This window comes from Rhinoraja longicauda, chromosome 1 (assembly GCF_053455715.1).
Source record: "Rhinoraja longicauda isolate Sanriku21f chromosome 1, sRhiLon1.1, whole genome shotgun sequence".
NCBI lineage: Eukaryota > Metazoa > Chordata > Chondrichthyes > Rajiformes > Arhynchobatidae > Rhinoraja > Rhinoraja longicauda.
In genome coordinates, this window is record NC_135953.1 from 22,582,989 (window position 1) to 22,598,268 (window position 15,280).

Consider the following 15,280-nt stretch of genomic DNA (forward strand, 5'->3'; position numbering starts at 1 on the left):
ATCGCCAATCCATCATACACACAAGACACCCCACCACTAATTCTATCTACACCACGGTGTCTCATAAAAAAGTAGCCTATAATCAAAGACTTGGCCCATCCGGGTCATTACCGCTTCTCCAAGTTCCCAGAAGCCAGAGGATTGGGACTCTTTTAAAGAGCAACAGAAGATGACTAAGAAGGCAATACGGGGAGAAAAGATGAGGTACGAGGGTACACTAGCCAATAATATAAAGGAGGATAGTAAAAGCTTTTTTAGGTATGTAAAGAGGAAAAAAATAGTCAAGGCAAATGTGGGTCCCTTGAAGACAGAAGTGGGGGAATTTATTATGGGAAACAAGGAAATGGCAGACGAGTTGAACCGGTACTTTGGATCTGTCTTCACTAAGGAAGATACAAGCAATCTCCCAGATGTTCTCGTGGGCAGAGATCCTAGGGTGACGGAGGAACTGAAGGAAATCCACATTAGGCAGGAAATGGTGTTGGGTAGACTGATGGGGCTGAAGGCTGATAAATCCCCAGGGCCTGATGGTTTGCATCCCAGAGTACTTAAAGAGGTGGCGCTAGAAATTGTGGACGCATTGGTGATAATTTTCCAATGTTCTATAGATTCAGGATCAGTTCCTGTGGATTGGAGGGTAGCTAATGTTGTCCCACTTTTTAAGAAAGGAGGGAGAGAGAAAACAGGGAATTAAAGACCAGTTAGCCTGACATCAGTGGTGGGGAAGATGCTGGAGTCAATTATAAAAGACGAAATTGCGGAGCATTTGGATAGTAGTAATAGGATTGTTCCGAGTCAGCATGGATTTAAGAAGGGGAAATCATGCTTGACTAATCTTCTGGAATTCTTTGAGGATGTAACCAGGAAAATTGACAGGGGAGAACCGGTGGATGTTGTGTACCTTGACTTTCAGAAAGCCTTTGACAAGGTTCCACATAGGAGATTAGTGGGCAAAATTAGAGTACATGGTATTGGAGGTTGGGTACTGACATGGATAGAAAATTGGTTGACAGACAGAAAGCAAAGAGTGGGGATAAATGGGTCCCTTTCAGAATGGCAGGCAGTAACTAGTGGGGTACCGCAAGGCTCGGTGCTGGGACCGCAGCTATTTACAATATACATTAATGACTTGGATGAAGGGATTAAAAGTACCATTAGCAAATTTGCAGATGATACAAAGCTGGGTGGTAGTGTGAACTGTGAGGAAGATGCTATGAGGTTGCAGGGTGACTTGGACAGGTTGTGTGAGTGGGCGGATGCATGGCAGATGCAGTTTAATGTGGATAAGTGTGAGGTTATCCACTTTGGTGGTAGAATAGGAAGGCAGAGTATTATCTGAATGGTGTCAAGTTAGGAACAGGGGACGTACAACGAGATCTGGGTGTCCTAGTGCATCAGTCACTGAAAGGAAGCAGTTATACTACTGAAAGGAAGCATGCAGGTACAGCAGGCAGTGAAGAAAGCCAATGGAATGTTGGCCTTCATAACAAGAGGAGTTGAGTATAGGAGCAAAGAGGTCCTTCTGCAGTTGTACAGGGCCCTAGTGAGACCGCACCTGGAGTACTGTGTGCAGTTTTGGTCTCCAAATTTGAGGAAGGATATTCTTGCTATTGAGGGCGTGCAGCGTAGGTTTACTAGGTTAATTCCCGGAATGGCGGGACTATCATATGTTGAAAGACTGGAGCGACTAGGCTTGTATACACTGGAATTTAGACGGATGAGAGGAGATCTTATCGAAACGTATAAGATTATTAAGGGGTTGGACACGTTAGAGGCAGGAAACATGTTCCCAATGTTGGGGGAGTCCAGAACAAGGGGCCACAGTTTAAGAATAAGGGGTAGGCCATTTAGAACTGAGATGAGGAAAAACTTTTTCAGTCAGAGAGTTGTGAATCTGTGGAATTCTCTGCCTCAGAAGGCAGTGGAGGCCAATTCTCAATGCATTCAAGAGAGAGCTGGATAGAGCTCTTAAGGATAGCGGAGTCAGGGGGTATGGGGAGCAGGCAGGAACGGGGTACTGATTGAGAATGATCAGCCATGATCACATTGATAATAATAATAATATTCATTTATTGTCATTGCAACGAGTACAACGAAATTAAAAAACAGCCAATCCTGACGGTGCGTACAAACATATATGCAATAAATGCAAAAACAAATAAATACATAAATACAATTAAATTAAGTACAAGATTTTTTAATGGTGTTGCCTAGTGCACAGGTAGTGTTCAGTTCTCGTATGGCCCTGGGGTAAAAACTGTTCTTAAGTCTGTTTGTTCGGGATTTGATTGACCTGAAACGTCGACCAGAGGGCAGATGAACAAACAGACGGTGGCCGGGGTGGGATGGATCTTTTATTATTTTTGCCTGCTCTACTGAGGCAGCGCAGGCTGAACAGGTGCTCCAGGGAGGGCAGTGAGCAGCCGATGATTTTCTGGGCCGTCGTGATGACCCTCTGAAGGGCCTTCCTGTCCTTTTCTGAGCAGCTGGCATACCATGTGGTTATACAGTATGCCAGCACACTCTCGATGGAGCAGCGATAGAAGGACAACATGAGCTTCTCCTGCAGGTTGGTTTTCCTGAGGATCCTCAGGAAGTGGAGTCTCTGCTGTGCCTTCTTTACTGTGGTGATGGTGTTGGTAGACCAGGTGAGATCCTCTGCGATGTGCGTACCCAGGAACCTGAAAGCTGGTACCCTTTCCACGCAGACCCCATTGATGTAGAGTGGGTCGTAATCTCCACTGGTTTTTCTAAAGTCAATTATAAGTTCCTTTGTTTTGGAGGAGTTCAGGACCAGATTGTTCACTGAACACCATGCTGCCAGCCTTTGGATTTCATCCCTATAGGCTGTCTCATCTCCTTCTGAGATAAGTCCAACCACAGTCGTGTCATCCGCGAACTTGATGATGGTGTTGGTGGGATGGGTGGGGGCGCAGTCGTGAGTGTAGAGGGAGTAAAGGATGGGGCTCAACACACAGCCCTGTGGTGAGCCGGTGCTCAGTGTAATGGTGGAGGAGAGGTGAGGGCCTATTTTGACTGTCTGGGGGCGGTTGGTCAGGAAGTCCTTGATCCATTTGCAGATGGTTAGGGAAAATCCAAGGTCGGAAAGTTTGGTGACCAGTCTGCTCGGGATGACCGTGTTAAAGGCAGAGCTGAAGTCGAGAAAGAGCATCCTCACATAGCTCCCCTGGTGTTCAAGGTGGGTCAGTGCAGTGTGAAGAGCAGTGTCGATGGCATCCCCTGTAGACCTATTTGCTCTGTAGGCAAACTGGTATGGGTCGAAGGTGGGTGGGAGGCTGGCTTTGATGTGCTGCAGGACCAGTCTCTCGAAGCACTTTGTGATGACCGGTGTGAGTGCTACCGGACGGTAGTCGTTAAGACCGCTGATGACAGGCTTTTTCGGCAGTGGGATGATTATGGCGGACTTCAGGCAGGGAGGGATGGTGGATTTTAAAAGGGACAGGTTGAAGATTTTTGTGAAGACCTCAGATAATTGGTCTGCACATTCCCTCAGCACTCTGCCCGTCACACCATCGGGGCCTGCAGCTTTCCTGGGATTCACTGCTCTGAGCACTCGCTTAACGTCATACTCCTGCACAGTGAAGGTGTTGCTCTCAGGTGCTGGAGAGGGTGTAATGTCTGCCACTGTAGCTTTCACCTCGAAACGAGCAAAGAAACAGTTAAGTTCCTCAGCCAACGAGGCGTCGCCGTCGGCAGTCGTGCGGTTGCTGGTCTTGTAATTGGTGATGTGCTGGATGCCTTGCCATACCCGCCGTGGGTCATTGTTGGAAAAGTGGTCCTCAATCTTCCTCTTGTAGGACGCTTTGGCATCCTTGATGCCTCTCTTCAGGTTGGTTCTAGCAGCACTGTATAGAGCTCTGTCACTAGACCTGAAGGCGGTGTTACGGTCCTTGAGGAGAGACCTGACATCCTTTGTCATCCAGGGTTTTTGATTGGGGTACAACCGGATGCGTTTGTCGACGGTGACATTGTCAACGCAGTTTTTGATGTAGCAAAGTACAGTTGATGTGTACTCCTCCAAGTCCTGATCCTCAAAAATATCCCAGTTGGTCCTTTCGAAGCAATCCTGCAGCTGCGAGGAAGCTCCTTCAGGCCATGTCTTCACAGTCTTTATGGTGACTGGAGCTTTCCTCCTGAGTGGGGTGTATGCTGGGGTTAGGAATATGGACAGGTGATCTGACTGCCCCAGGTGTGGTAGTGGTGCTGGCTCGAAGGGCTGAATGGCCTCCTCCTGCACCTATTGTCTATTGTCTAAGATACAGATGCTTGAAAGCACACACCACCAGACACAGGAACAACTTCTTCCTCTCTTATCAGGCTTCCGAATGCTCCTTCATAAGGTGGGGTACTGTCTGATTCACTTCTGCTCCGCGGTGGACTTTGTAGCTTGATAGTTCCATATACAAAGTCCGATGCCGGGAACTATATTCTTCCCCTTTGCTCTATCTATTGTACTGGAGTTTAAACTGATTGCATTTATGTATGTTATGTCGGATCTGTTTGGAAGCATGCAAAACAAAGCTTTTCACTGTACCTTAGTACACATAATAATAAACTTACACCATTTCAGCTATTTGAAATGACAAGCTATTCCTTCCTTGATTATAAACAGTTGACTTCTCAACAGACATTAAGATAATTGACTCATACAAATCACACCTTTTGGCCAGGTAGACACAAAATGCTGGAGTAAAACTCAGCGGGTCAGGCAACATCTCTGGAGAGAAGGAATGGGTGACGTTTCAGGTCGAGACCCTTCTTCAGACTGATGTCAGGGGAGAAGGCGGGACAAAGATAGGATGTAGTGGGAGACAGGAAGACTAGTGGGAGAACTGGGAGGGGGGAGGGTAAAGAGAGGGACAGAGGAACTATCTGAAGTTGGAGGTCAATGTTCATACCGCTGGGCTGTAAACTGCCCAAGTGAAATATGAGATGCTGTTCCTCCAATTTGCACCGGGCCTCACTATGACAATGGAGGAGGCCCAAGACAGAAAGGTCAGATTGGGAATGGGAGGGGGATTTGAAGTGCCGAGCCACGGGGAGATCAGGTTGGTTAAGGTGGACTGAGCGGAGGTGTTGAGCGAAACGATCGCCGAGCCTGCGCTTGGTCTCGCCGATGTGGAGAAGTTAATTCTTGGAACAGCGGATACAATAGATGAGGTTGGAGGAGGTGCAGATGAACCTCTGCCTCACTTGGAAAGACTGTTTGAGTCCTTGGATGGAGTCGAGGGGGGAGGTAAAGGGACAGGTGTTGCATCTCCTGCAGTTGCAGGGGAAAGTACCTGGGTGGGAAGGGACGAGTGGACCAGGGAGTTACGGAGGGAACGGTCTCTGCGGAAAGGGGTGAAGATGTGGGCAGTAGTGGGATCGCATTGGAGGTGGCGGAAATGTTGGAGGATAATTTGTTGTATGTGACGGCTGATGGGGTGGAAGGTAAGGACAAGGGGGACTCTATCCTTGTTACGAATGGGGAGGGGGAGCAAGAGCAGAGCTGCGGGATATAGAGGAGACCCGAGTGAGAGCCTCATCTATAATGGAAAAGGGAAACCCCCGTTTCCTAAAGAATGAGGACATCTCTGTTGCCTTAGTATGAAACACCTCATCCTGGGCGCAGATGCGGCATAGATGGAGGAAATGTGAGTAGGGGATAGAGTCTTTACAGGAAACAGGGTGGGAAGACGTGTATTGGCCAATGGTGTCTCCTTCACTTTTTTTCAAATTTCCAGTCTCCTTTCATAATTGTTTTGGAAATTTTCAACTGGTGGGTCTAATTATCTCTGCAGCCATTTCCCTTAAAATCCAGGCCATCAGATCCTGGCGAATTGTCTGCCTTTAGTTCAGATAATGTCCCGTAAACATAATCCCACGTCATAGACATTGTCAATCCACTAATTGTGTGTAATTTCCTTGTTCCTTTTTATTAATTTCATTCTCAGTCACAAGAGGTTTGCTGCTCTTTCCTTTTATATGTCCATGGAAGTTTTTGCTGCATATTTTAATATTTAATTCTCAATTCAATTTCTCTCTTATTAGCTTTTTAGTCCTCTAATGCTAGTACCTGAAAAATCCTGTGCTTTATAGTTTTTGATTCGGTGCACTCCTTTGTTACCCATGGATGGTGCATCTTTCTCATCGTCTATCTTTCTGACTATTAAAGAGCTTGCAGGGCCATTTTGGAAGTTAATTATGAATCGACTATGCTTGGTGGGTCAGAAAACACACATGGCATAAATTGGAGACGGGTGGCACAAATGACCTGAACTTTATTGACAATCCACATTATTAATATTGCCTTTTTATTCCATATTTACTTACTTAATTTAATAGGAGGAATATGAATGAATGATGCTTTATTGTCACATGTACCTTGGCACAGTGAAATGCTTTGTTTTGCACACAACCTAGGCAATACATAAGTGTCAGCACATGTTGGCGCCGACAAAGTTACAAAAGAACCAAACATTCCTATCTACAGCCAGCCGCCGCATGTGGCAGCTGTAACCCCCCCCCCCCCCCCCACTCTAAATGGAAGGTGGTATGACAATAGAGAATTTTGCTTTTTAAGATTTGTGCAGATTGTCCAATGTTTTCCATGGATTAACAGCATCAGCTTTTCTGTTTTCTCTTATAACTAGGTTAGGCTCGTTACTGGATTTCTTGTTAGCAAGTTGCTATTGTTCATCTGTACCTTAAAAATTAGTTCATCTTTCATTCGGTGTATGTTGTTTGTGATCTTAATTTTCTTGGACACAGCATTCTCATCCCATAAAATGTTATGTTTACAAACTCACTTACCAATGTGTCGCCGTGTCATTTCAACTGTTGCATTTCTGTTGACATTGGATAGCAAACCCAGACAAAATCTTTCCGAGTTTGATGGGTCTGTAAATCCATCGACGGTTAGTGAAGGCTGAGATGCATGAAAGGTTTCACCAACTCTCTGGTTTAACTCATAGTATGCTATTGAACACCAAAATGCTGGCTCTGAATAGGTTACAGGTTGTAGATCTGCAATGGCAAAAGAGTATGATATTCTTACATTAAGTAATATATGACATTTTCAGGAATATTAATGATACATGGACTTTTTAATTTTTGTGAAAAAGTTTTGAATTATTTCCTTGCCAAAACAGGAGTCACAACTCCAACAGTAATTGACCAGATACAAATTAAACAAACATGGTTAGAGATTCAATTACAGCAAGCAAACACTGACAAATACCTTTTAATAGTGAACTTTATCTTTCAAGAACTAAAGCACTTGCTGTTAAAAACCCAAAAAGGGCAACTTTCATTTTACTTAAATTGTGTAGATATACATTTATGTTCTACAAACAGCAATGAGTTGAATACTAATTATTGGTGGGCAGCATTGGCTCAAGTTATAACTTTGCCCAGACCCCCACATAAACAATTCTGCTCTTTAAATCAGACCCTGAAATTTTAATGCCCTTTTGAACCATATGGTATAGTGAGATGTCAGCTATGCCGGATGACTTACCCCCATCCTGAAAACAAATAAATAGATCAAATGTGCGACCCTAAACAATTTTTTGTAAATGCAACCCAGATTTCTTGGTTAACAGGAGATTATTTAATGAAATTATAGCAACGGTATGCAGACCAATAGGATATGGGTTACAATAGAAAACGGATGTCTCTGACCTACGGAGAAGTTAGCTTACAAACAGTTCTTAGGAACAAAACCCATGTCACCCTGGGACTGCCTGTAATTTGTTTTTTCATGCTTCCTTCTAAAGAATAAAACCTCACATTTCCCCACATTATATTCCATCTGCCAACTTCATGTCCACTCACTAATTTTCTCTTTTTGGTATCCACATTTCAATTTGCTAATCCGTCTACCTTTGTATCATCAGATTTGGCAAATTTGGCTACAATACGCTCAGTCCTTTCATCTACCTCATAAATATAAAGTATAAATAAAGGTCTAACAGCATTACATCTGGATATCCTCCTAAATTGCCAGTGCAAAAAACAAAACAAATATCCAAGCTTTTGGTCACTCCTCTCTCCATATTAATACCATGCCCAACTTATCTGTTCTGATCTTTAGGGTAGATCCTATCGAATGCCCGCTGGAAATCCACCCTGTTACCACCTCAGATAACTCATGAAAAAATTGGTCAAATGCCATTTTCTTCTCACAAAACATGCTGTTTCTGCTCATTTTCTAAATGTCCTACTACTTCCTTGTTAACAGATTTCCTCAATGACATGTTAGCTAACTGGCCTATAGACTCAGAATTATACAGCACAGAAATCAACTCACCCATGCCAACCAATAATAATCCCATTTGCCTGCATTAATTCTATATCCCTCTTAACATTTCCTATCCATGTACCTATACATTTTTTTTTTAAACACTGCATTTGCACCTACTTCTACAATTTCCTTTTAAAGTTTGTTGCATTTACCTTCCATGCTTGTAGAAGTATAAATTGTGGAAAAACAGCCCCTCGGATCTTTCCCCTTTCACTTTAAACCTGTCCTCTCTAGGTTTAAACTGTGTTATCCTGGTAAAACGATTGACTATCCACCCTGTTGATGTACCACAATTTAAAAAACTCTAAGATTACCCCTCAGCCTCATTCGCTCCATGATAGAGTCTCAGCCTTGCCAATTTCTCCTTAAAATTCAAGCCCTCCAGTTGAGGCAACATACGTGTAAATGTTTCCTGCACCTTCGATGGATTAATCACATAACTTCCATAGCATGGCAACCAGAATTGCACGCAACACTCCAAGTGTGGCCAAACCAACAATTGTCGTATCAATATCCACATACAAAGCCTTGGTCGATGAAGGCAAGCATACCATATACCATCTTCACCACTTTTTCTACCAGTATCGTCACCTTCAGGCTACTCTTTACTTGCAGCCCAAGGTCTTGCTGTTCAGTGACATTTCCCAGAGCCTTGCCATGTATGTCCTTCCCTGCTGTAACTTTAGACACCTTCTTTAGCGTCCAGTAAACCATGAAATTTGATGTAATCCGCAAACTTGCTAATCATGCCACCTACATTCATTTCCAAATCATTCAAGCATGATCAACAGTAATGGACCCAGCACTGAGCCCTGCAGCACACCTCTGGTCACAGGCCTGCAAACAGAAAAGCAACCCTCCACTACCATACTCTCTCTCCTACCACCGAGCCAATTTTATGTTAAACGTTCCTCGTCACCCCAGTTCCCATATACACTAACCTTCTGGACCAGCCTAGTATCCAGGACAATATCCCATTTGGTTATTTTCCTGCTTACTGTATCAGTCTTATCTTCGGCACCAATGTTACATTTGTAATTTTCCAATCCTCTAGGACATTGTTAAAAACCCAGTGAATTCTGGTAGATTACATTAATATATCTACCATCTCAGTTATGCATAGCATAATATTAACGATTTGGGTAAGTATGTGCAAGGCATGATGAGTAAGTTTGGAGATGACACTAAAGGGTTGTTGATAGCGAAGATGGTTACCAAAAATTACAGCAGGATCTTGATCAGTTGGACAAGTGGGCAGAGGGATGGTTAATGGCGTTTAATGCAGATAAGTGCAAGATGTTGCATTTGGGAAGTCAAACCAGGGCAGGACCTTCAGTGAATGGCAGGGCTCTGGGGACTGTTGTAAAGCAAAGGAATCTAAGAGCAGCTTCTTCTCAGCAACCATCAGCCTTTTGAAAATTATAACACCAATCTCAACTATGCACTGTGTCTTGAGTTGCATTATGGGCTTTGGTTTTGTATTTGTATATTTACCTATTATGATTATTGATCATCATATTTGTGTTACTGTGTTTACAGGCCTGTTATGTTGCAACAAATAAAAATGTCATTCTTCTGTTGTGGTACATATAATAATTAAACACTCAACACTTGATCAGCTAAGGGATTTAGAGAAGTTGATATTCAGTTTGCTGGTCAATGATGAAAGCTCGCTGCTGAGTGTAAGTTCTGCCCCTTTTACACGTGACTGATAAGTTATCTACGATATGAAACTTCTAGAAGTTGAAGACAGCTTGCTTTCAAAAGTGTGAAGTAAAATTATTCTCAGCACTAATCACCTTATTCCTGCTCATCATAGGATTCTTAAATAATGTTATGTGGTGTTAGCAATTCTATGGAAAAAATAATTTTCAAAAGATCACTTCAAAGATCACCTCTCTGATCACAGGAGGAGGAAAATTATGTTGGACATTGCCATTACATTAAGATATTGCATGAGGAATGTAACCCTGAAGTAGTCATACGCAATTGGGTGCATGTTACACTACTTTTTTAATAAAGGGTCAGAAAAACTTGAATAAGTATAGATTGCTTAGAGAAAGCCAGCATGGATTTGTTAAGGAAAATTATGTCTAACTTGATAGTTTTTATATTAAGTAACAGAAAACTACTGAGGGAAATGTAATGCATTTGGTGACTTTCAATGATGTTTGAGCAGCTGTAACTATTTAAGAGGCACAAGAGAAAGGAAAACAGGAAACCACAGCCTGACATCTGTAATAAAGAAAATACTGCATTCAATTATTAAAGTAGTAATAATAGGGTACTTGGAAAATAATAACAAGATAGAATAGATTCAACATAGATTTATGAATTAGCAACCATGCCTGACTAGTTTTAGGTTTCTTTGAGATTTTAACTAGCAGAATAAACAAAGAGAAACCAGATACATGGTGCGCCACTAAGATTATTAAGCAAAATTAGTGCCGATGGTATTGAAATGATACACAGAGGATTGGTTAATGAACGAAAAAGTAAAGGAATACGTGGGCCATTTTAGGGTTGGGAGGCTGACATTAGTAGGGTGCAGAAGGAATTGTTGCTGAGGACCAGTTTTCACAATGTACATCACCGTGGAAATCAAATGGAACATACGCAAGATTGCTGAGCATACAAAATTAGGTATGGGCTATGAAGAGAATGCAGGGGTATTTCAGGATATACAGATAAACTAACGGATTAGGCAGGGACATTTTTTTTAATGTCATGTACCAGGGAAATGAGAAATACAAGTAGGTAGCCATTTAACTTTTCAAACTTGATCTGCCATTCATCAAGATTATAACTGAGCTTCCACCTCAATGCCTTTTACTGCGCAACATCTATAATAGCTTAATTCCCGTAATATACAGAAATCAATCTATTTCTGTTTTGAATAAACTCAAATGACTGATCTCTTAAGGCCTAAGAGGACAGCTAGTTCCAAAGATTCACCACCCTCTGAATGGAGAAATTTCTCCTCATCTTAGCCCTTATTCTGAGACTGTAACCCAGGGTCTTGATACCTGGCTCAGCCAGGGAAAACATGTTCACTTTGTCAAGTCATGTCATAGTTTTGCAGGTGTCAATGAAATCTCCTCATTCTTCTAAACTCGATAATGCAGTTGTCTATTGAGGCTTTCCTTTCATGGTCCTATTTAATTGCAGCAAGACATTTTTCCTCCTCACATAAATATTCCTGTAACAAAGTGCAATGTGCCACTTCCTACTTAATTGCTTCCTGCATATCCAGGTTTAGTAACTTGTTTGGAGGATACCTCGGTCTTTTTGAACAACTCTCAGCATTAAAAATATATATTTTTTGCTTTATGGCATGAAATTGCATTTGCCCTGTTCTTACCCACTCACTTAAGCAATCTACTTTGGTAGAATAGAAAGGTGAAGTAAATTTCAAATGTTGCCATTTTAATAGTGTTGATGTCTAAAGGACATGGTAATTCCCAAAAAGTTCACAGAATGCCACACAAGGCAAATATGGGAAAACAAATGGACGGAGAATTGGAGGTAGAATAAAAAGCTATTTCCTTATCCCAACAACTTTTATAATCCAGAAACAGCAGCTGTTGGCAATCTCCAAATTTGGCATAAATGAACGGAAACATCCATGGTGTCAAATTGTGTTCAATTTTAAATAATTAACCATTTCAAAACTTGTTCTTAAAGCCTTGTCTTATTTCCTAGATTATCACACTACAATAATACTGTGGAAGTGTTGATATCCAAAATATTTCCTTTCAGATTAAAATCTAACTTTTAAATCCATCTGTAATCTCAGACACCAATAAAAGATTATGGGATTATTTGAAAAATAACAGGGCAATTCTCAGTGGGAATCAGCAAAAATGTTCAATTCCCCAAAGATTAATGGGTCAAAATGCAACCAGCATAGAACAAACGTGACATCCATTTAAGGTGCCGTTATTCAGGTTCATAAATTCTAGGAGCAGAATGGGCGGCACGGTAGCGCAGCGGTAGAGTTGCTGCTTTACAGCGAATGCAGCGCTGGAGACTCAGGTTCGATCCTGACTACAGGTGCTGCACTGTAAGGAGTTTGTTCGTTCTCCCCGTGACCTGCGTGGGTTTTCTCCGAGATCTTCGGTTTCCTCCCACACTCCAAAGACGTACAGGTATGTAGGTTAATTGGCTGGGTAAAATGTAAAAATTGTCCCTAGTGGGTGTAGGATAGTGTTAATGTACGGGGATCGCTGGGCGGCACGGACTTGGTGGGCCGAAAAGGCCTGTTTCCGGCTGTATATATATGATGATATGATAATTAGGCAATTCGGCCCATCACGTCTGCGCCGCCCTTCAATCATGGGTGATCTATCTTTCCCTCGACCTCATTCTCATCCCTTCACCTCATAACCCGACACCTTTACTAATCAAGAATCTATCAATCTCCGCCGTAGAAATATCCATTTGCTTGGCCTCCACAGGCCTCTGTAACAATGAATTCTACAGATTCACCAACTTGACTAAAGAAATTCCTTCTCGTATCTTTTCTAAAGATATGTCCTTTTATACTGAGGCTATGGCCACTATGGCTCTCCCACATTGCCGGAAGTGGCGGCGCTTAACGGCAGCGGCTCACTAGCGGTCTGTTCGTCTTTTTTCCTTTTTTTTTTGTTGTGTGTCGGTGTTGGGATGGTTTTTGTGTATTTTTTTGGTTGTGTATGTGTGGGAGGGGGTGGTGGTGTGGGGGGGGGAACTTTTCTCTTCCTCACGGCGCGGGGTGCGGCTCGGCAGCGGGGCCCAACATCGCCCGGTGCGGCTTGGCCGCTGGACTTTACATCGCCCGGTGCGGCTTGGCCGCTGGACTTAACAGTGCCCGGTGCGGCTCGGCCGCTGGACTTAACAGTGCCCGGTGCAGCTCGGCCGCTGGACTTAACATCGCCCGGTGCGGCTCGGCTGCGGGACTTTACATCGCCCGGTGCGGCTCAGCTGCGGGACTTAACATCGCCCGGTGCGGCTCGGCTGCGGGTCTTTTCATCGCTGGTGCGGCTCGACTGCGGGACTTAACATCGCCCGGTGCGGCTCGACCACGGGACTTAACATCGCCCGGTGCGGCTCGACCACGGGACTTAACATCGCCCGGTGCGGCTCGGCCACGGGACTTAACATCGTCCGGTGCGGCTCGGCCACGGGACTTAACATCGCCCAGTGCGGCTCGGCCACGGGACTTAACATCGCTGGTGCGGCTCGACCACGGGACTTTACATCGCCCGGTGCGGCTCGGCTACTGGACTTAGCTGCGCAAGGCTTGGTCGCGGGCCTTTCATCGCCCGGTTCGGCCGCGGGACGTTTCAGCGCCCGGTGCGGGGACTGTGCGGGTCAGTCGGGGACGAGCTGTCTGTCCGTGGGCGTGGGGAAGAGAGTGGAAGTTTTGTTGCCTCCATCACAGTGAGGGGGTGTTTGGAGTCACTGTGATGGACGTTTGTGTTGGGGTTATGTGTCTTGTGTTCTTTTTTTCTGTGACTGCTATGTAGTTTCGTTCGGTACTTCGGTGCCGAACGACAAATAAAGCTCTGTTATACCTGTTATACCTGTTATACTCTCCACATTCACTCTATCCAGGCCTTTCACTACTTGGTAAATTTCAATGAGGTTTCCGCTCATCCTTCTAAACTCCAGCGAGTACAGACCCAATACCTTAAAACGCCACAAGGCCTTGGGCTCTTTTACTGCGCTTCCTTGTTTAAATTGGCATGATGACTGACACAAACATTGTGGGCTGAAATGCCTGGTCTATAGTGTTTAATGTTCCTCCAAAGTCTCTTTACTGAACCTTTTTTAACAAACTGCAAAGACTCCAAGGAAGGTTTCACGGTTATTAAATTTATTGAACATAGTTTTAATTATTTAATCACGTGACTTTCATATATTAAAAAAATATTGATACTTAGGATTGAATAAATGACATCATCTCTCCTTTTTACCAATTGCTGAACATGTAGAGATTACATTTAATTCAAGTAGATAAACAAATCCAACCTCAACTTTTTTCAATTTTTTTTTACTAAGTCATTATGAGTGCTATCTCGCAGCTCCTGAAACCCACTGGAGTTTGCATATTCTTCCTGTAATCACATGGGTTTCATCCATGTGCTCTAATTTCCAAAGCAATTTGCCTCTAATACAAGTGGCTCGTGGAATTAACGAGAACGTGGAGAGGATAGGTCAAAAGTTATCTGGGAATGAGATTTATCTTGTGAGGCAGCATAGACTCGGCATCCAATATGGCCGCCTTCTATATCACAACTAAATGTTTATTCCTACAACATTTCAAATAAATGGTCCAATTGATCTTACCCAAGCTGTGGTTAACTGGTGATAAGGTACTTGGTGACATTTCTGCAGGAGACCCTAAAGGTGAAAACATTGACTCTTTTAGTACATTGTAAACAGAACTGTGCTGACTTTAATTTTATATAATTTAGTTCCTTCACTATACATTAGATTAAATTCACATATTTTAATATAAATTATTGTCACATTATCTCTAGATAGCTGATAACGAATTAAATTACTTAAATGAATTAGCAGAAAAGCACCATAATCTATAGTTTACATTTAAATGCAAAACCAAGTTTAAGAGTTTCAATACATTAGTTCAACTTTAGTTAAAATAAAGTGGTCAAAAGCTACACAATTTATTGTAGGGTTACCAATACATCCTTGAAGAAAATAGATACTCGCCTGTATCCATACTTTGGTTCATTTGTTGATCACTGGTTTCCCCATCTTCACTAATGTAGCCAGGGGGTGGTGTTTCTGTTACAGTGAAAGCGGAATCATCTTATTAATGCTGAATGAACAGGTGCCACTTTAAATTGCACCCAGTAAGAGAACATTTTATTACAACATTAACAGCTGTAAAGTCCACATATTGGTCAACTGTGTTAAATATCTAACCAAATTAAATATCCCAGAGTTTTGAAAGAGAATGCAATA

At 43.0% G+C, this 15,280-nt stretch overlaps 1 protein-coding gene across 3 annotated transcripts in view; it reads right to left on the bottom strand.

Moving 5' to 3' along the window:
* The window catches only part of smad2 (SMAD family member 2), a 103,279-nt gene that overhangs the window by 19,741 nt on the left and 68,258 nt on the right, over positions 1–15,280 (bottom strand). For all 3 annotated transcript variants that reach the window (XM_078418591.1, XM_078418774.1, XM_078418681.1), the window contains 3 exons: positions 15,026–15,100; positions 14,639–14,692; positions 6,817–7,029 (listed from right to left, as the gene is read on the bottom strand). In XM_078418591.1, coding sequence (XP_078274717.1) covers positions 6,817–7,029; positions 14,639–14,692; positions 15,026–15,100 — 342 coding nt within the window. The remainder of the gene's footprint in view (positions 1–6,816; positions 7,030–14,638; positions 14,693–15,025; positions 15,101–15,280) is intronic.